This window comes from Apteryx rowi, unplaced genomic scaffold, assembly GCF_003343035.1.
Source record: "Apteryx rowi isolate R43461 unplaced genomic scaffold, aptRow1 scaffold_28, whole genome shotgun sequence".
Lineage (NCBI taxonomy): Eukaryota > Metazoa > Chordata > Aves > Apterygiformes > Apterygidae > Apteryx > Apteryx rowi.
In genome coordinates this window covers 4,586,002-4,607,647 of record NW_020449196.1, presented here as the reverse complement: position 1 = coordinate 4,607,647, position 21,646 = coordinate 4,586,002, and the positions used below count along the sequence as shown (strand labels likewise).

General features: G+C 41.6%; 1 protein-coding gene across 1 annotated transcript in view; it reads right to left on the bottom strand.

Moving 5' to 3' along the window:
• ZNF423 (zinc finger protein 423) overlaps positions 1-21,646 on the bottom strand; it is a gene marked incomplete at its 3' end in the record, with an annotated part of 168,282 nt that overhangs the window by 31,177 nt on the left and 115,459 nt on the right. The window contains exons 4-5 of the mRNA XM_026068810.1: positions 8,056-11,279; positions 847-931 (exon numbers count right to left, since the gene is read on the bottom strand). Coding sequence (XP_025924595.1) covers positions 847-931; positions 8,056-11,279 — 3,309 coding nt within the window. The remainder of the gene's footprint in view (positions 1-846; positions 932-8,055; positions 11,280-21,646) is intronic.

Sequence of the window (21,646 nt, the reverse complement as noted above, 5' to 3'; positions counted from 1 at the left end):
GGGAGATAAATGTTGCAGGTGAACATGTAAGACACACGAAGTGCGYGGTAGGGTCTTTGAAGGATCTCATACAACGTATGCCTGCAGTGGCATGTGTAAGTAACTCCTCTGTGGTCTATGCATCAAAGTAAACTGACCTCTTGGGCCAACACATACATTTATGACATCTGTACAGACAGGAAAAACATTTCTTTGAGTTCATCAGAAAAGCAATCATCCAGCTGCAACAGAAATACAACCCATCAGATTACAATAACACTTTACTAGAGACTCTTATGATAGGACTGTAGTAGAAGGCAGCAAGAACAGCTTTATAAAACACTTGAACATCTGAAAAGTTGAACTTTCTGAAGTCCAGAATTGTCGGAAAAAGAAAAAAAACACTGAAATAACTTTTTAAGCGTTTTGTTTTGACAATGTTCCTCAGGAATTCACTACATTTAGCTGGGAAAATGCTAGCAGTTAAATCTATTCAATGTCATGACATACAAAATTGAAACATAATTGCTCCTAAGTGGTTGACAACTGGCAAGTACTTTTTACATGGATAGAAAGAAATTTATGCTATCAAATGGAAGATACTGTCAAAAGTTTGATTTTAATATAAATGAAAATGCTACATGAGGACTCAAAAGGATAAGGAAAAAAGCTCAGCAGTAACACTTTTATAACCACATATTTAAAAAGCTTTGAAGTGAAGAATCATTACATCAAAATCATTTTCCTTGAAAGATTAAAAAAAAATAAATTACAGCATGAATATTAACAAGTTATTAGAATAGTGAATTTCAAAGAGTAGCAAAAAACAAGCAGCCCATGAGTGGCCTAGTTTAAAGAATGTCTTACCAATCATATGGTTAGCGACATGGATTTGTATCTCTCTCTCATTCTCAAAGGTCATCTGGCACTTGATGCACTGATAGGTCTTTTTCTGTTTAATAACCAAAAAGAGATTAGAGAAAACTGCACCGTAGCATAAGGCAAGTGTGATCATGAATATAGCATGTTACGTGCTTCAGCTTCCCTCAACTGCGTCCTTTTCTCCCTGCATATCCCCAGCAAGACACCAAGTTGGGCTGGGCTTTCTGACCAGAAAATACACTCTCTAATTAATAACCTGCTTTTAAAGGACTTTAATTTCAACTTTAAAAATTTCAAATGATAGTATGGAATACTTGAAAATCTGATTGAGTACTTGAGCCATAATCAAATTGCTCATGACATTTAACCCACTGTAGTAAAAATTCCTGTACAGTGAAATAAAAGACACAGATTGAAAAGAGAAATCTGTTTTTTTCCAGAAAAAGATCAACTTTTTTCAAAAAATTCCATCCTTAAATAAAACTCACAATAACTAAAGGCAAAACACCTATAGTTACTTGGGGTAGTGAAGGACAAAGGGAAAAATATATTTTGTACTGGTCTCTCATCAGGAATCCTGGAAAATGGCATTACCACAAAGAATGGTTTCCTTGCACAGTCTGTTGTGTATTTTCTCTGTCACAGTCATACCAGGGAGGCTTAGCTGCAGAAATCAGGAGATAGTGTGAAGAGGCAATTACATGAACCATTTATTCAAATAGGGAAAATGGATTTTGGACTCAGATTGACAGGGGTGCATGTACTCGAGCAACATGACAGGGAAAAATCCAAGAAATCATTTGTAGAAATTAAAATGCACGTTGACAAGTCAGACATCCAAGTTATGAGAAAAATAAAAGACTAACGCTAAACTTCTGTGCACTTGCAAAAACTCTCAATTCCCAAAGCAGGAGTATGGTGCTATGGGTCTAACGTGCATGCTCAATTACTGCACAGGAATATGCGATCTAAATAGACATCTTTTGACATGCAGTTTAGAGAAACTGGGCCATTTATGCCTACTCCTTCCCATAGAATAACTTTTACTGGAGCACTTGCTGCAAGGCAAGCGGCTTCTCCTGCTGCTTCCGCACTAGGGCGCAAGCCTGCAGCGCGCGTCTCTACGGCTGGGGTGGGCAGCCGAGGAACGAACGTGCAACCACAGCACACCGGCCACAGGTTCAGTTAGCTGGCAAATGAATRGGAATCCCAAACCATTAGCCCTGAGAAACCTCATTCAGGAAATTGCACCCTCTTAGTTGATTGAAGCAATATATTTTGCAGAGTTAATTTTTTGTGCATTTTTATATACAAATTATTTTTTTCCTACAGCCTCTCCACTCCACGCCTAGGTATAGAATGACATTTTTAGGACAGCAGTAATAAGTCAGAAGTTTTGAGTTAAAGAGAGGAGTTGCTGCCTCTCCCTCCATGCATGGGATCCAATTTCCTGGGACACCTGCTGAGGAAAGAACAAATTAGGTGCTGCCAGGAGCTTCTWAACTACTTCCCATGTCATCAGTGGCAACAAGTTAGCCTGCTGGAGGCTAATGAACATGCTGTAATACCCTAATAACAAATGCAACAATCTATATGTTATGCATATTCCATGAGGTCTGTACACAGTGTATGTGTGCACATACGCAGGGCTTTCTAGGCTAAAACAACAATGGGTGATTACCAGGGTAATAGGAATAAGGACATACTCCATTGGCCAAAAACTGCCACAGCCAGCCATAAAAAAGGAAATAGTTTGGACTGGCTAGTTATCCCTAGGCAGCTCAAGAAAGTGTCCTCCTGGAGTCCATTCAGAAATCACGGCTGTTAATGGAAAAGCAGCTGGATTTCTGACGCAGTGTTTCCTGGGAATCTATTCCAGCAGACGGCTGTAAGCACACAAACACACATGTACTCTCAGACACACTGCCATACGCATGCTGTGGGCTCCTAACTTTAAAAAAAAAACAAACAAAAAAAGAGGCAAAAAACCTTGGAAGAGAAAAATGGGATYGGGCAGTGAATGATTCATGTGGTCACATTCAAAACTTGAAACCTTCCTGTTCTCTAAAACTTTAAAGCTGCCCAAGCTCTGTCCATTGTTCAACACTTATCTCTGTCATGAGGGTTCCTAAGTAACTAGTTAAGAAGGACAATATTTCAGCTCAGCCCTATTTCAAACCTTTAAAGTTATATTAAACACAGACAAATGATTCATTTTTTAAAATGATTTCGGTGCTTCTGAAAGCTACTTACTAGCAGATCTGGAGACAGGATGTCTTTGTTTATCCACAGACCCCACGCAAACTCCTCCTCACCACTTCACAAACTTATAAAAGCCTGTTTGGTGTGACCACCCCTCAGTGAAGACAGCAGATTTCGAGCTTCCTGTGAATATTATCTTTAGGCTCAGCTGACACCCATGCATGTGAAAGGACAGTCTAACTGGGGCAACGGCTCTTGCAATCGAGTACCCTGCCTGATATGCAATAACATTAGTAAATAGCTTCATACAGGCCACTAAATAACTATAACTCGACYGGCACCCAAATGTATATAGAAGAGGTGGAAGAGTTGATTTTTTGGCTCATTGATAATTCTCTTTAAAAGAGGGTCACCAAAGAGACTTCCATTCTCAATAAATTGGGAGCATTAGTTTAAATACAAGGTTACGACATCTGWGGTATCAAAGATGACCTTCTATTACCATTTTTGTGGGTACCATGGCTTCAAAGACATTTGTAATTGGCTGGATATCTCTTTTTAAAGTTTTGGTCTTTGTGAGTGGTGACAACAAATGCACCAACACTCTGAGGAGCTAATACAGTATAGATAACAGCATCAAGGTGACATAAGAGACCAGACGAGCAGACCTTCAACTGAGAGCTCAATTCCCATTAAGTCAAGATATTTAATTCCAATCTTGGCACAAAATAATAGTAATAACAACAGGGGGTTCTGGTTTCTTTGCTGAAATAACTGCTGTTCCCATGGGTTTTCCAGACTGTCCTCCTTTAAATCTGGAAATGGTTTCCTGTTCTACAAAGAAAATATTCCTCCATTCAAGTGGATTTACAAGGGAAAGGCGGGGGGGGGGGGTGAGAACAAAGAGAAGGAACTGAATCCAAGAAAGTGTGTAGGAGAGAGGGAACAGAGAAATGGAGCACAACGGGGTTCATTCATCCAACCTTCCATGCCATCTCTTTTGTTTCTTCAGTCCAAATGACCTAGGTGGTTGAATAAAGCAACACAGTTCAAGATGGAAATTTAACTGAAGTCCTGAGCATTTGCCATTGTCAATGTTAACTACAGTAGAAAGTGATAACTACAGTAGAAAGTAATAATGAATCTGTGTAAGAGAAAGAGCAGCCTGCAAAGTGATCATTTCCAGTATTAGAAGAGGCAATGTATAATCTCAAAACTAAACAGCTAGCCATGTTTCTCAGGACATATGCATTCCTCTAGAAGACATTAGAAGAAATTAATAGAACATATTAAAAATGAAAGCTCCTATGTACAGAAATATGTACAGAAAAATGAAAGTACTACTTTGGATGTGACCATGATAGAATAAAAAAAAGGTCTTAATCTGTCCCTTTGCCAGATACYGGAATGGGCTCAGCCATCGCAGTGTCTCCAGTTATTACGTTCATCTAAAAGAAACTTAGAGAGCCTTATGTGTCTGGAATAGCTGAAGAATCAAACCTATATGATGTTAGAGCTGCCTTTCACTACCAAGGGTTATTTTATTTATTCCTCTTAGTGATGTTCTGTATGAAAGATGATTAACTTGTCTTAAAATCTCTTAATAACAGACACCCTCCGATGCAGACGTTTCGTTGTACAGGAGGCAAGCACTCTGGCCATCTAGAAATCTATCTTTGTTGACCATCGTGATTTGATCGTACTTAGATACGTGTGTTCAGGAAGGAAAGGTGATGAATTCACAGACATTACTGCATGGTTGTTTCCCATACTAAAAGGTAGGTGAGAAAGAGAAAACACAGCAGCACTTTAAGTGCTTTTCTCTTTCTTTCTTATGGATAAAAGAAAAGAAAAAAACACCTRCCAAGCAATTCTGAATGCTCAAAGGTTTTTGAACCTCATCTAGCTGTCTCCAACTGGTTTTCAGAACAAAACCCCTAAAAATTCGATAGTAAAAACCCAAACAAAATATGACAAAATATTCATATTCCCTTTGTCATGCTATATGCGTGTGTGCACACACAAATATAAACATACACAGTAAAAAGGAATGATTTKCTTCTCCTGCTCTACTTTTTTTTCCTCCCAAACATTTTCATTTTTTATTCATTGAGGGCTAATATTTATTTTCCTTCTCTCTTTCTCTTTGGAGTTAAATCTTCACTTAATTTTTTTTGAAAATTCCTCTAGGCTTCCACAGTCTTTTCTTCAGTGCAAGAACTATCCCTGCTGGTGGATTGATTTCTGGCAAAGTTATGTATTTGCATGTCATCTTTTCCATTTGCTAGGTTTTCATTCTGCTTTTTCTTACTTATTCCAATGTATAAACCCACTATTTAAATCTGATCTCCCTATATTTTGTTTCTGAATGCACCTTTTTTCTAATCTTCAACTGCTTTTCTGTTTAAGAAAGAAAAATCAATAAAATGTTTGAAAAAGAAATGCACAAGTGCTCAAGAATGGGAGAGAAGCAGCTCTTGTCTGGACATCTGCAGATCACTCTACATGCATTGTGCACTTAAGATAGCTTTAGTAAAACGTTATTTTACTTGTGCACAGCATACTAACAAGACGACAAGAGAGACTGTGTTCAACTTGCTTAGTTTTGTAATGAGGCTAATGAAGTTAAAAAAAAGTTATTCTTGAAATACAGGAATTTATCACCATTTAAAAGAGATAATAATTCTTTGAAAACCCCTGTGCTAAACAGACACAAAGGGCATTTATTACCTTGAGAAACCAATGTTTCCAAGTGAATYGATATCAGAATTCAGGTCTTGTACTTATAATGAAAAGTTAGATAATAAATTATTCCTTATAACAATACATCTATTCCTGGGACGCATATCATAAAGGTCTCAGATAGTAGCGTATGTGCCAGCCATAGACACCTGACTGAAGGCGCCATAGCCAAAAATGCTGATTTTTCATGATCTTCCACAAAGGAACTAAGACCTGCACTCACGGGATGAAATTCAAAGCATTTACCTTTTTGAGGAACTTAAACCATCCTCGGAGAGTACAGGTATGGAAGCTCTCACTGAAAAGAGCGAGTTAAAGCAAGAAATCAGAGTGAAAAATGGCCATGTATGCTGCTTCTGATTGTCAATAGGAAAGAAAAGATAATATTTGAAGCTCTAGGCACGGCCATACGAAGTAAGAATGAGTCCTGCCTAAGAGAAGAGAACTGTTTAAAAGAATTTAGAAGGAAATAAAGACCTGAGAAGCAGAAAGGAGAATGACCTAGTCAGAATCTCAGCTGAACTCTCAAAAGATATCACCCCGAAGGGAGAGAGATTTCCACCCCTTATTCTTCTGCAGAGTTAGATGTATACACCAGCAGTTTTTGTCATGCCGTTACTGGACCCAGAGGGAACAATATCCCATTGTTTTACTAAAAAAGCAAATGAAATGAAACRAAACTTGTGGTGGGATTCGATCGGAAGCCCTGGACAGGGGTGTTGAGGCAAGCTGCGTGCCTGCGGCCGGCAGAGCTGGGCTCTGAGCTGGCAGGCACGGGTCAGCTCTGGCCAGGAGCCACCAAGCCGCACAGGCATGGCGCTGAGTCCCAGCTCACCAGCCCATAACAGCTCCACTGCAGTCACTACAATATGCATTGTTAGGACACACTTAGGGTCTTCTCTTACCTACTGAGACACAGACGTTGCATTCGAACAGTATTTCCAAGTTCTTTTAATGCAGTAAGGATGTGTTTGTGGGTGCTTTAATTAGCAGATTGACATAAACAGGCATCTGTGGTTGGAATTATTCATTAGGAGTTGGGTGCCTGATTTCCTTAGATACTTTTGAAAATCTCACCCCATCATGTTTAATTAAAAATGTCAGATGATATCAATACTCAGATGTGTCTGCTGTTGGTCTCCRGAGAAGATTTCCAAAATCTACTTCTCATTCCATCTGTTCCTGACAGAGCAAGGACTGACTTGGCCCATTCTTGAACCAAAACGTCAACAAATAATTTTAAAAGACTATAAACTGGAAGCCGTATTAATCTCCTGAGCAGGCTTCTGAAACCTTACTTGGATACTGCATGTTCCCAAGAATCTTGTAAGTTAAGAAATGGGAAAGCAGGCTATCTGTGAGTTCTAAAGGAGAATACACTTTGCTTTCTAATATGTAACCTGCATATTAGAAAACAAYATGCAGATTTGCTAAAGAAGRGCCATGAAGCAGYTCCTTTAAAAATCAATGTGTAAATCACCTACCRTCTGAGCAACCCCCACTACATAAGTGACTTGAGTACCAAGGTGGGTGGCGCAGCTCCATCTTGGCTAAGGCTTCCTCAGCCTTAGGTTTTTCCAAGTTTATTTCCTTTTTCATTGGCGTGCATATACATACACACACATGCATATGCACACAAACATCCAAGTAGTCTCACACCATTCACACTAACAGGCATACGCAAAGACAACCTTTTTAGCACAGAAATTCATTTCAGGGGAGGCATTCACCTAACTCACTACATTTTTCCTTGCAAATTCCTTTATCTTCCTGCTCATGATTAGTTCCCAGGTAAGAAATTATCTCATTCTTTGGGTATGATAAATTATTTTGATTTTTTTCTTTTGGGTACTTAGAATCTCCTTTTTTTCATGGAAATGTCCCAGCTTTTCCAGATCTGCCAATTCAGTAGCATCAGAAATCATGGACAAACTCAATCCCACCATCCAAGTACACCATGGATGTATCTTAGCTCTCTGCTGACAAATTYAGAGCAGTTTTATGATAAAAAATCTGATGCTCTGACACTAGGAATCAAGRAGCCTACAAGACTGAGCAACATGTAACTTTTCTATGTGCATTGCTATACCTTTCTTTCTTTTTCTTTCAATAACACAAGTAATTTTATAAAGTCACAGTTGCAAAAAAAAAAAGAAAAAAAAACAAAACCCAAAATATCAGATCTGGTCTCAGTCATATTAAAGGTCTACATTTTATCACTCAGAGATTTTAAAGTGCAGTTGTACTTACTCTGGGAACAGGGGATGTCTGGGTACCTTTCCTTTGGCCACTAGTCTCAGGTGTCAGGTCTCGGTGGTCTACCTGAATGTGGCTCTCTAGGTCTTCAGCACTTTCAAATTTGACACTACACTCTGGACACCTCAGACTGCCACACGGCCTCTCGTTCACCTCCTGTGGGGTCAAGCCCGAAGACTGTCCATTGGTGCTCCTGGTCATGCATCCAGCACACAGGCCATACGGAAGGCCATTAACATCCAATTTGACCAAGTCCTGCTTATTCCGGAACTCTTTCAAGCACAACGCACACTTGTAGAGTTTTTGCAAGGCCTGACCRTTGGGCGACGAGGTTGCAGAGTTTCCTGCCAATTTCTGCATATGGAACGTCCCATGGATTTTCAGCTCTAGGGTGGAGGTGACGGTCTGCATGCAGACAACACAGCGAAAGCCAGTGAGGGAGTTTCTGAGATCTGGGTGCATCTGGCAGTGCTCRATGAATTCCTCCTCGCTCTGCAGTGGCATTTTGCAAATCCGACATGTTCCTGTATCCAAACTCTTGCTGTGAGTGACTTTGTGCTCTGTCAGGGTCAGGAGTGATGGGAAGCGCTCCCCACAGATGGGGCACATGTAGTGCTTGGCCGGACCCCGATGGGTCTGCATGTGCTCTCTCAGGCCATTTTCTGAGAAAAAGGTCCTTGAGCAGATATTACACTTATGGCTACCTTTGATGAACTCTGCTTTCTTCCTAGAACAGTCGTCCTCCCCAGGCCGGATGTTATGATCTCTCAAACGATGGTTCTGCAAGAGGACCTCCATAGTATAGGCAGCCCCACAGATATCACAGCCATACATGGGCTCAGAAGCATCTACATCATCCTCACTGGCTTCATGACTGTTGGAAGTATCTGGATTCTTCATTAACATGTTCTGGATATCTGCACCTTCTGTCTTCTTATTTGTGGGGGTCATGCCATTAGCTGTACCATTTTCAGCACTAGCATCAAAAACACAATGTTTTTCCCGCAAGTGTTTTTCAAGCAAGATGATGGCATGAAAAGCTTTGCTACAAAACTTGCAGTTGTATTTTTTGCTGTGGGTTGTGATGTGGCATTGCAGTTCTACCTCYGTGCTAAAGGTCTCACCGCAGAAGATGCATTTGTGAGACTTTGCTGGATTCCCCAAGTGGCTATGCTTCACATGGATCTGGAGATCCACCTCCTTCCTAAAATCCCAGTTACAGGCTGTGCAACGATACATCTTCTTTTCATTGCTATGCTTGACTGCCAGATGCACTTGGATAGATACCTTGGAATCAAAAACTTCTTGGCAAAGGGTGCAGTGATACAACACAAAAGTATGCATGTCCAGCAAATGCTTCTGCAAATCATCCACCGAAGAAAACTGTTTGTCGCAGCTCTCACATACATAATGGGTTGAAGTTGTCATGTAATGTACAGTGAGATGCTGCAGAAGAGACTCCTGGGAATCAAAGTCTTCTTTACACTGAGGGCAAGACTGTTTCCTCAACAGCAGCTCCAAATGCAACTTTAAATGGGTTTGAAAACTCTCAAAATTAGAGAACTTTAGATCACACTGATTACATGGGTACTCGCCATTAGACACTGAGTTTACGCTAGCAGAAAGCCTTTGCCTTTTAGGGGAAGAGACTTCAACATCAGAAGAAACTGGACTCTGCTCTGCTTTTGACTTCTTATTGTGTGCCAGAGGAATGTTCTTGTGGTTTTCTTTAATATGCTTTGTAAGCTTCAGGATGGAGCCAAAAATGGGGGAGTTTGTGCAATAAGGGCATGAATAAACTTCCATAAAAGACTGTGTTGGCTGAATGACAGGGGAATCCAATTTTGAATTTCCTACATTGCAGTGAGTCTGCTGAATATGCTCAGTCAAGGTTGCTTCGGTCAGAAAGCCCATGGAGCACTGGTTACAGAAGAAGGCATTGTTACCATCTTGAGGGGTAGCGTTTGGGCCACAGTGAGTAATACGGATGTGTTCTTGTAAGCTATTGATATCTGCAAACATCTCAGGGCAGTAGTTACAGTGAAAGGCAGAAATGTTGCTAAACTGCATCATGGGATAGGCATGATTTTTGTGCACCTTTCTTACATGTTCGTTCAAGTTGTACAGTGTAGGCATGGAATCAAGGCAGATCTGGCACGTGTGGCTTTGCTGAGGTTTGTCCRCGTGAATGGTCTTCAGGTGGATCTCCAGAACAGCAAGGCTATTGAAGTCACGCTTGGAGCAGTAAGGGCAGCTGTAAGTAACTTTAGACCAGTTCTGGCCCTCCTCTCTGTCCACTGATCTGATTTTCTTTTGTCCTCTCAAAGGTTTTAGGGTTGAATCTGGGGTGGAACCTCTTTCCACCGAGGCACTCGAGTCGGGTGTTGCGCTGCTCATGGAGGCCACGCTCCCCAGGACCGGATCAGGGCTGATGCTGTGATTGCTGGAGTCAGGTTGTCTGTGGCTGTCCAAGTGGCAATAGACTTCCTCCACTGAAGAAAACTGCTCCGGGCACATAGGGCACTTGTGTTTTTTGTTGGCATGGGCTTGATGAATGTGTGAGAGCAGCGAGTTTTCGTCTGCAAATACTTCAGGGCAATGAATACACTGCAAATCTGCCTTCTCGGAAAGCTGTGGGTGGCGTGTCATTACATGCTTCTCCAAATCTTCAGTCTGACTGAATGTCTCTTCACAGTAATCACACATAAAATCATCCTTCTTCACCTCTTTCTCAGTCTTTGCCATATGTTCCTTGTTCTTTTTATGAGCTTGCATGTGACTCTGCAATGAGCTGGTAGATGAAAACCCACGCTTACACACAGTACACTTGAACGGTTTGCTGGAACTGTGGGTTTTCAGGTGAATTTTGAGGTGGTCACTGCGCGAGAACGCAGCCTCGCATTCGTGGCAATGGTACTTTTTATCCCCCGTGTGAAGCTTTATGTGGCGATCCCTACTCCTCTTATGCTTAAAAAGCCGGCTACAGTAGGTGCATTTGAAAGGTAATTTGTCACTGTGGATCTGCTCGTGCCTTTTAAGGTAGCTCAGGCGAATGAAGGACTTATCACAAAACTGACAGGGATATGGCAGGCCAGTCCCCCCTTCCTCCTCCCCGATGCCGAGATCACACCCATCTCCTATCATCTGAGTGGGTGATGCAACATCTTTGCTGGAGGGAGATGAAGCCACCCAGGAGAGTTGTGGGTCGTCATCACCATCTGTAATGGGAAAGCAGAAAGGAGATTAAAAACAATTCCCAGTGCATCTGTGAAATAAGGACAAAGCTCTCAACAACACTATGGGCTTCTGCTACTACAGCGCAAAAAAAATCAACTCAAAAAAATTTTTTTCTCTTGAATTTCAAAGGGTGTTTGAGAAAGAGATATAAAATATATCTGTAGACATAATCCATGAATTTGCCAACACATAGTATTAATAAAAAGCATTTTTCTTCAGCAGGTTTAACACCTGCTCACTGTACTGTAAAGCAATAAACAATGAATACAGAAAGTAAAATACAATGTGCAATGAAGCAATGCAAACATTTGAAAAGCTACAGTATTAAGTGATCACCTGTGATTTTTTGGGTCTTTTTAAATGTTACATCAAGATGATTTTAAGTAATGTCTCCATTAAACAAAATCCTTCAGTTCTGTTTCAAAACTGTAACAGAATTAAAGGCTGATCAAAAGCAAACAGATCTGAAAATCTATGCAAAATAAAAGCATCAGATTTGAGACAGCTCAACAAAATCAGAGAAGAGATTTGCATCATTACCACATTCATTCGCATGAAAGGTAATGTTGCCTGCTTATTACAAAAACAAACAAATAAAAACCCAGAAAACCATCATCATTGGAGATTTTGAGACATCACAAAACAATCAACTTCAGGATAAAATAACAATGGCCCAGCCTCTGCTTTAATGACTATTTCCTTTGCTCAGTATGAGGCTTTGGAAAATATTTTATAATTTGATATTACCATAAAGGAACACAGTGCCATCTCCAACTGCAAAACAGTCATTTTAGGAAAAATACATAAAATTTTGGCAGCTTTCATAAACGGAATTGCTAACAAGAAACAGAAGAGAGCCAGTTCAAATATACCAATTCCGATAAACGTCGAGATGTTGAGTGAAGCAAAAACGCCATGAGTCTGATATAAAACTGAACCACGGATTGAAGCAAAAATAAAATTCATGCAAACGAGGGAAGGCGCTGACCCCGCGCACACATTTGGAAATTCAGAAAGAAGCTGGTTCTCCAGATATGTTGTCCTTATAAAACATTTAATGCTCCTACTTCAGCTCTTACTGAAACAAACCAAGAAAAAAATCCCCAACTGTGGGTGTAGGCTGCCACACGCGCGCCTCCCGCCGCCGGCGAGACAGGCGCCGACGAGGAGGAGCACGTGCACCGCGGAGCGGCTCTGCCAGAGGCGCGCGGACAACGCGAGCAGAGCGGAGCAGAGCGCCGCCGGAGAAGCCGCGTCCTGGGCCACCACGCGCTTGGTCCAAGACCTTTCTTTTTCATCCCAGGAGAGTGGAGATTTGAGCTACTCTGTAAAAGCCAAACCAAATAGTCATGCCTGACACAACTTCTCCAGCACGCGGGAGCTGCCCCATTCCTGGGAGCTGCCRTTTTAACCAAACCTCCTTGCAAGGTGCACCAGGGTTTGCGCCCAGCTAACTTCCCCACGCCGGCTGGGCCTCAGTTTAAAAGCAGAGGGTGCGATGAGCTGATTTGAATGCAAACGTTTCCCAGGCTGCATTTTCTCAGCCGCGAGGTGGTCTCCCTGCGCGCTGCATGTTGCAGCCGCGGCCCGGCCGTCCCCGCGGCCCCGGGCCCCTCCGACGGGCGCAGCCGGCTGCCGGCTCCCGGATTAGCTGGCGGGGAGGTGCCGGTGGCTCCCGGCTGGCTAATTCCCGCCGCGCGCCAGCTGGGCTCCTCCGGGACGCAGACAAAGGCTGGGGAGAGGGGGATGTGAGGCCTGAACCAGGGCAGCACATGCTGAATCGCTGCCGCTACCATTTTTTTCCTGCGGGAAAAAGAAACAAACAAAAAAGCTCACCACCGTGCTAATATTTACTACTCTAGCTGCCCGGCTGCAATTTAAAGAATAAGAGGTGGCAACTTTGCAATAACTGTTAGAAAAACACAYGCTTTATAAATATCTTCCCTTTTGCAACCAAGCAGGCTACATGCATCTTTCGCTGGGCGCTGGTGTACAGAGGAGCGACTACACCAGGAGCCAACCCAGAGGGCTTAAAACTGCTTCAGTGAATAAAGCTTCATTGCTGCACTGCTAAACTAGAAGTTGTGGGCCAAATTCAGCACTGCCGCAAGCCAGGACAACCCCTTCAACTCCGGCAACTTTGTGCCGTTGCCATGCGCCCGCGCTAACCATCGAACTGGCCCACCACGCAAACCTAACCAATGTTCTAAAGTTCTCTTTTTCCCTCTGAAACGAACCAACCCACCTCCAAATGCATCCTGAGAGGGGCCAGCTCCCCTCCAGCTGCTGCTCTTCCAACATACTGGGCTACTCGGAAAGCAAAACCCAAGAAAGCTGGTATCACTTTGCGAGTGATGCACGAAGACGTTGCTGTGCTAATATAATTTGGATTCAAATGAATTAACATTTCTCAGATTGGAAAGTTATGTTTGTAATAAAAATGGAAGCATTTACATGGATGGCTGAAAGCAAAGATTGTCTCCTTTTCTTAGCTTGATTCAGACCTTTCACCGATTTTCGTGTTTAACTTTTGGATTCCTTTTATTGCACTGTTTTCTCATTCTTTTGCAATTTAAAAAGAATTGGAAAGTTATTGCGTAAGCCCTGAAAACAATCTACCTTGACTTCCTTACAAACAAACCACTAAATTACTCAAGGCCTAAAACTGAAGAAATTAAGAAAAAGTCATTATCATTAATCTCTTTATGGAATGAAAAATAGCCCTGTTCATTTTAACTTGCCATTTTAAATTGAAGAAAAGACCCATAATGAACTGAGAAGGAAATTCTAAGGTATTTTACCATAGTAATATTTTACTGTGAAGATATATCTGAGATGTGGTGTGACATGTCTGGCAATGATGGTTAGAATAATAATTCTACATTAATGCAATCAAAGGAATGTAGCAGAATGAGAAAAATCACTTTAAAAAGGAGATTAACGTCATTAAAAATGGCTAATCCTGCAAAGTGGGACTGTACTAAAATAGAGAATCACACGCCTGGTGCAAAGCTTTTGTCATTTTTGCATAAGAGAATCAAAACAAGTATTAAAAGGGGAAGAAAATTCAATAAAAAGTTTAATTAGGGAAAAAAAGAGCATTAAGGAGGCTTCAGAATGTCGGTAGTCTTCAGGATATATGTGTGGGTCACCAAGCTTAAAGGGCCAAACTTGATAAKCAATCTCAAAGTGGTACAGCAATTTAGCAGCTTAATGTTCAGCACGTTTACGGGACGGCAAGCATTCATCATCATCACTGAGAACCTCGTTCCAGCCTCAATGCATTCAATAAATGTATTTTTCCTTCTAATAAGAGCAATTTGGCCAAACTGCAGTATAAATCATACTTCATTCTCTGTTTGTCTTCCAGATAACACGAGCCAAGTCCAGAAATGTATTCATGAAGCAACAACAATAAAACAAAGCCTTAGAAAGCGCGACCCGTTTGGGAAGGTAGCCRTGCAGCACAGCACAAACTGTGGGACAGGAGCAGCCCTGTCTCCGCAGCACATGCTGATGGCATTGATACATTTATTATTTCCAAGTTATTTTGCTAACAGAGATAAAATCACTGCACTGCTCCCCTTTGCGCCCGGGAGACTTTCTTCATACAAGATAATGAACCAGGGCAGTTAGGTTTGGGAGATGCTCTTTTTCTGTTGGGTTTATTCCTCTAGCACACAGCTAGAACACAAGAGGAAGAGTCAAATTAACAAAAAAAAGGCCCCCAAATCAGTTGTTGGGGAAAGGTGTTTTTTTGATTGAAATTCAAATTCCTGGTTCTTTCAGAGCCTCTCTCTGCAGATCTGCGTCAAGGCACAGAAGCTAAAGCGGTCAATGCACCCAGCTGCTTTAGCCCATTGAAAGGTGATGGGACTCCAGCACCCAAAAAAACTAAGTTACGTTAGAAAACAGGCTTGGCATCATAAGACATGCCTATAAACCGTCTGTGTTTCAGTTCCTCATCTCTGTAACAGGCAAAAGACATCTGCTGCTYGGGGCAAATTACAGGGCTCACTTCCTGCACAACGCCGAGACGGCCTCAGGCCGACCGCCCAACAGAAATGCTACCAATTTCAATAATTATTATTATCACAGATGCCTAACTATGGGAATACAACACAGATTCAGAGAAAAAGACTGAGAAATTTTCAGTAGTGGCTACAGCAGATTTTGAAGCGCTTCACTACTTACTAAAACCAAGGGTAGATCATTACAACGGATTGCAGTAGGCGCTTCACACAGCATACGCTGTTCATTTACACTGCCGTGCCGGTGTGAAATAATGCAAATCAAGTTTACATACCAAATGTTTTAAGTTTCACTATTTTCAGTGCACTTTGACAGCTTTTTACTAAAAATCTTTTTTGGCGTGTTTAGTCCCATTTTCCTGCACATTTCAGGTATAACGAAGTAAACAGTAAAAATGATAATTAACCCACCAAACTCAATGTTATGCACAGATATTACCCTCACTGAATGTTTTTGTTCTTTGTGTAACAGAAGGCAATAGCGGACCACCAGCGCCACTTTTGAGCTGACACTGCACCCGTCTTTGAATGATACTGTAACAGCAGCTATGACAAACCCAGCATTAATGCACACTCAAACAACTTTACTAAACAACAGCAAAAGATTTCTACAACTAATTTGTAATTACGCCTATGTTATGTTCAATGCAAAACTAAAACTGGATGAAAAACTAAGAGGTGTTAATATAAATGGCACCACACACGGTGCCATCATGATTATCTGTGACTTAAGAAAATGCAGTTATACCTAATCACATGCTTCTGTGGTAAGCATGTTTGTTGGACTAAATGACTGGTGGTTAGTGGCTCTTTTTCCAACTTCTCAGCTTTGCACTGCCATTTGTTTTTAAGTGAGGTTTTAAAAAAAGGGAAAAGAAAGAAGATGTCTGGCTTAATGGAAAAATATATATAATCTAATTTTTCTTCTCATGCATAGAGTAACTTGGTATTTAGAATACAAAATCAGCACAAGATGTAGTGTAGAATTTCAAACGTTAAATTTTCTGGGATGTCTGCTGTAGTTAAACTATTACACATAGGCAGTTTAAACCTAGCTGTCTTTGTCTAAACCTTTCTGCTGCGATCAAGGAACATTTAATTACTCTGCCTTTTTTTTATGCTGCAAGTTAAGAGTACACACAAAGACATATATTGAAGCTTAGTTGATATATAGAAACTTGTTAAGCCACAGTAACATGTGACTGAGCCCTCAATTTCTAGCAAAGCTACTGAGACTAAGTAACGACCATGGATAGGATGATATATAATTCTACAGAGATCACAAAAATCAGAAAGTTATTTTTAACATTATTTTTCTTAAATCAAATCGTCTGTATTTTACAGGTAACAAAAAATTAACWTATCATTAAATAAGTTATTTCACACTTCACTAAATGGTGTAATAAGGGGCGGAGGAGAAAGTTTTATGTTAGATCTAGGAATAAGCTAAATGCTTTCAGAGTTGAATCACTGTTTTTCTTTACTCCCTTTGGAAAAGCAGCAGATACTATATTCTGCTGTGCATCATGGACTTGGGACTGAAAACAGCTGCACTCTAATTACATGTAAAGTGTACCAAAACATTCCTTTTATCACAGACTGTAAATCTGTTAGCATCTGTCTCTCCTTTGTTTCTTCCACAAGATACAAGCTTGTTTCTACATTTTTCTCACCTGTAGCGGTGATTAAAATTCATTATAAATGAAAGGAGTGAACACTAAAACAAGTTCCTCTGTGTACAGTTCTAAACTCAAATTAGAAACAGCTGTTTGCTAATTCATGCAGTGATGTTTTGTCGTGCTCTGTGAATCAATAATAACTCACCCTATTTCCACAGAAATGTTAGGATTATCCATATATTTTGCTTAGCAATTTGTCCTTCGGAAATGTTCAAATGCACAGTCAGTCTTTTTTAGGCGAGATTAGAGGATGATAGTGGCAATATCATCAAAGAATTAACAGAAAGATATTAATAGCTTGCTGCTCCTGCTTACCCTGCTAGCTAGCGGGTCCTGTGCCATTCCTGCCTACTTTGATACCTCCGGAGCATTTAGCAAAGATGCCACATTATAAGACCGATGTGAAAGAACAAGACTGTGCATGGGGTCACACACACAGATCACTGATGCAATAACCACACTGAGAGAATACTATAAAATCAGAATTTCAGCTATGACGTGTACAACTTTTAAATATAAAGATGACAAAGCCCTTAGGAAAACAATCCTAATAGAATAATTATTAGTTGTAACAATTAGTTACAATAATTAGTAATACTTTTTTTAATTGCTACTAATATTCCTTTGTATGATCTCAGCCAGAGCACAAACTTCCAGTTCCGCTCTGGAGGCAGCAGTACGCAGCCATCTCTGCAGTACATGCAAGCAAAGTCCTTTTCTAGTGTGTATAAAGATGTTTTTCCCTCCTCCTGTTTTGTCACTGTGCAAAGGGAGCACGCTCCTCTTGCAGCCCGGAGCCAGGGACCGAGGTTGGGAAGCACCCGCAGGGACGTGGGGAACAAAACCAGCCTTTCTGGTGGGATGAAGTGCACGAGATCGATTTTCTAGGTTTATGATTTCCTCCCTCCCATTTGATCGGGCAACTCTAAATACAGCAGGCTCCTGCTCTCAGGCTGTTTTCCCTGAGTAAGCCTTGGACACATGCAGTCCAACTGACTTGGCTTAAGCTCTTTCCCTCAGTCCATACCCACAAGTGAGCATCAGAAACTCAGACCAGTAGGTGTCTGGAGAAACTCGAATGCAGAAACTGAAATTACGCAAGGAAAGACTTTTCTCCATGAACTGACCAGACGAGTGTGATTTAATTTAATGCTTTACTGTGCTCATTTTTATGTTTCTGAATTGTACTTTCAAGTGAAGATTAAGTCATCAGTTACAATCCATTTAGCTCATTCATAAACTCCACTTAAGGGYCACGTTCTTGATGGTGAGTAGGGAAGCTCGGATGGCAGCATGACAAGGGCGGTCAGCGCCTTCTGCAGAACATCAGCATGGGCAGCAACAAGCCGGAGACCACATTAATGGCACGGACAGACATTTGGAGGAGTCAGTGCCTTTACAGCTGGGGCAGGGGTAAACCAGGGCAAAAGACTTCGGGCAACAACCTCAGAGGAGCTGCTGTAACTCCTAAGGCAAATGCACACATACTTTTGCACTGGTAGACAATATCAGAGTCGTGTCTCCATTTCTGTGGAGCTCTTTTTCAACTCTTCTGCCATATATCAGCTCTGAGGCAAAAAAAACACTAACAAGGGAGAAAAGTGACACCCGACATCCCAACTGATCTACCTCTACCTGTTTCTTCTGGCTGGGGTCACCAAAAAGTGACTGGATTGCTAGGGTGGTTTGCTATGATTAGATCTTCAACTGGTGCTATGCAGTGTCTTGACCTCCAGGCAAATCGTTTTGTAGTCCCTGTCTATACACATATGAAAAATTCTTTCCTCAAAACATAATTTTGCTCCTAAATGAGTGTTTCACGTCACTTCTCAGTAGAAGATACGTCAATTGTCATGCTGCAAACCTGAGAAAAACCTCATGCTTCAAGCCTCAGCTCTGCACAGGACTTTACTGCCAGGCTTTCCGGCCTGAGGAATTTAAAGCTGGTCATATTATTAGAGCAAGTTGCTGGGGAAAATAAAAACAGCTTGTTAAGTTAGAGAGAGTAGGCTGTTCCAGGCTCTCATTTTGATCTAGGTGGGAAAACTGTGACGCACTTACAAACTTAATGGGCTGATGTTCATGATGAATAGACTCAATGCTGGAAAACACATGTTGCCTGAAATTACTCAGCAATAAACAAACAGTAAAAAACAACAACATCCAGATTTTATATTGCCTTCAAAGAACTGAGGAAGAAAAATCAATAAATTACACGTGACAGACAGTATCAAGTACCTATTTTATAGTTATAAATATGCACTATCAGCCTGATTTCCAAACGTTGTGTATTCACATTAAGCCAAATCAATCAAATCAAAAAAACTGCAGCTGCTCAGCACTTTTGAAAATGCGAGTGACAGAAACATTAAATACATGCAAGTCTACATAGAGGTATTTTCAGAAAAGGTACACATTTCATTAATCTGCAGTCAAGGTTTCATGCAAACGATGCAAATGGGAAAGATGACACACTAGTAACCATCTTGGCTTCCCCAACGGCATATGGGGGTATTTACGTAGGTTTGGTCAACACGGCTGCTCCAAGCCTTCCCCGGCCGCTTTTGGGGAGCTGCTGCAGCGCGGGGATGCCCGCAGGTGCCTCTGGAGCCAGCGGAGCTGCCGCTGCCCCAACCCACGGCGCGAGGCGGTGGGCTTTGCGCCAGCTAACTGGCCTGCCATTCCCCGGGGACGGCCTGCAGCACGGCAAAGCACAACTCTGGGCTTGCTACACTGAACGATTCATTTTTTTAAAATATTTCATTTAAAAGCAAAAGAGAAGCCCCAACATAACAAAAACAAATGCAAAACCGCACTGCAGAATACTAAGCACATTTCTAAGTATCATTTAGTTAAACATCAGTTGGGAATCTATACCCTGTTTGTGACCAGCCTGAGGGGAATGGCATTAAAGCACAAGTAGGAAAAGAGGTTCTCCACTTATCAATACCTGATAGAAATAACTGAAAGGTCTAAAAAGAAAATAACTGTAGCTTTTGTGCCGTGCAAGATGAAAGCCAAACACTGTGGCTTACTTAGATCTGTATTTCATGGTGTATGGTAACACTGCTTCTTTTTACTAGCAGTATCTGTCATTTTTAATAAGAAACGACTTTTAAAACAAGCAAGCAAACAAAAATGCTTATCACCTGATAAGACTGTTTCTCGGAGAATCAGCATTCGGCTACCAGAAGCGTGCAGCATGGGAGACCTTGCCAGTTTAACCAGCAGTGACCCAATACCTGCGATCCAAAAACTCGCAACAAAACAGCCCCTGGAAACCTGCTCTCTTCTTCCTGCAGATCTTTGGCCTTTCGACTAAAGGAGCCCACAATAAATCCTGAAACTCATCCCCCAGATTTTCAAAAGAAGAGTGTAAGCAGTGGCTGAGGTCTTTCTCCCCAGGACACATGTTGGCTCAGCCGAAGGAGGCTCCTGCCTGGCTCTCATCAGTGCAACCCGCCCCAGCCTTTCCTAGGGAGGGCTCACTGGTGTGGGAAGGGAGGAAAAGCAAAGCCAAGGAGCCCTACTGAATTCAGCCGGAGAAGACAGCCCCACCATGCTCTCGCCAAGAAACCTGCAAAGCCTAGCAGAAACCCTACCGCTTTAGGGAACCCATCTCCAACGTCAGCTGAAGGCACCACGCTGAACGCGCACCAGAATGGGACAGGACCTTCCTTAAAGTCCTGCTAACGGCAAGATCTCTCCTCCTCCTGAATTGTTTTAGGTGCCGATTGTCCGTATTAAGATATCTGTAGTTTAACCAGAAATGTAGGCTCTGTTCTGACTTTACGTTTTTCTTTTTTTTTTTCCTCCTGCAAATGCGAATTGTACAATTTATTCTAGTTAGCGACTGTCTCTGTGCCCTGGCCACAGATGCATGAGAGTGAATTTATAATGAGGAAAGGTGCAGGGCACAATTACTTGTTTAAATGGGATTAAAATTAGGGTTGAAGTGTACATTGAATCATCTCAATTTATCCCTGAAGAGAAGGAGGGACAGTAAGCATCTTGTCCCTTACCACAAATCTCTGTTTCCCCGTCTTCTCTGCCCAACAGCACTCGGTCCATTTGAGAGCAGTGTCACACACACTGGAGTTCACAGCAGGGACTTAAAGGAAATTCTTTCCCTCATGTGAAAAGGTTTGGTACTTACACCTTGCTCCCCAGCACAGCATGCCCTACACGCAGAGAAAACCCACATATATATAGTGTATATATATATACACGTATGTATAGTGTGGCAGGGAGAAGAGATACCAAAACCTACTTCCCAAATGCAGCTGGTGGATACAAGGAAGAAGCTGAATCCTGGTTCTACCATTAGAAAGAGGCAAAATAGAGACATTAAGCCATGTAAGTTCATGCACCCATCATCTAAAACAGACAGAAATGTTGTCAATAAACCTGTCATGACTAAGTGGGCAATTTAAAGTTTTTTTGAAATGAAAAATTACTGTTTTCATAAACAACAGGAAGAGTTTTAAAGATCAGAGCAGCTTCACTTACACAAAACTTACTGTCCTAAATACTGATAAATACTGAAAAAAAAAAGTTGCTTCTCTCCCTCAGGAATCAGTTTGGTTTTCTCGTGCCCCTTTTCCAGACTTAGTGGCCAAACCCTCTGGCCAGGCAGCA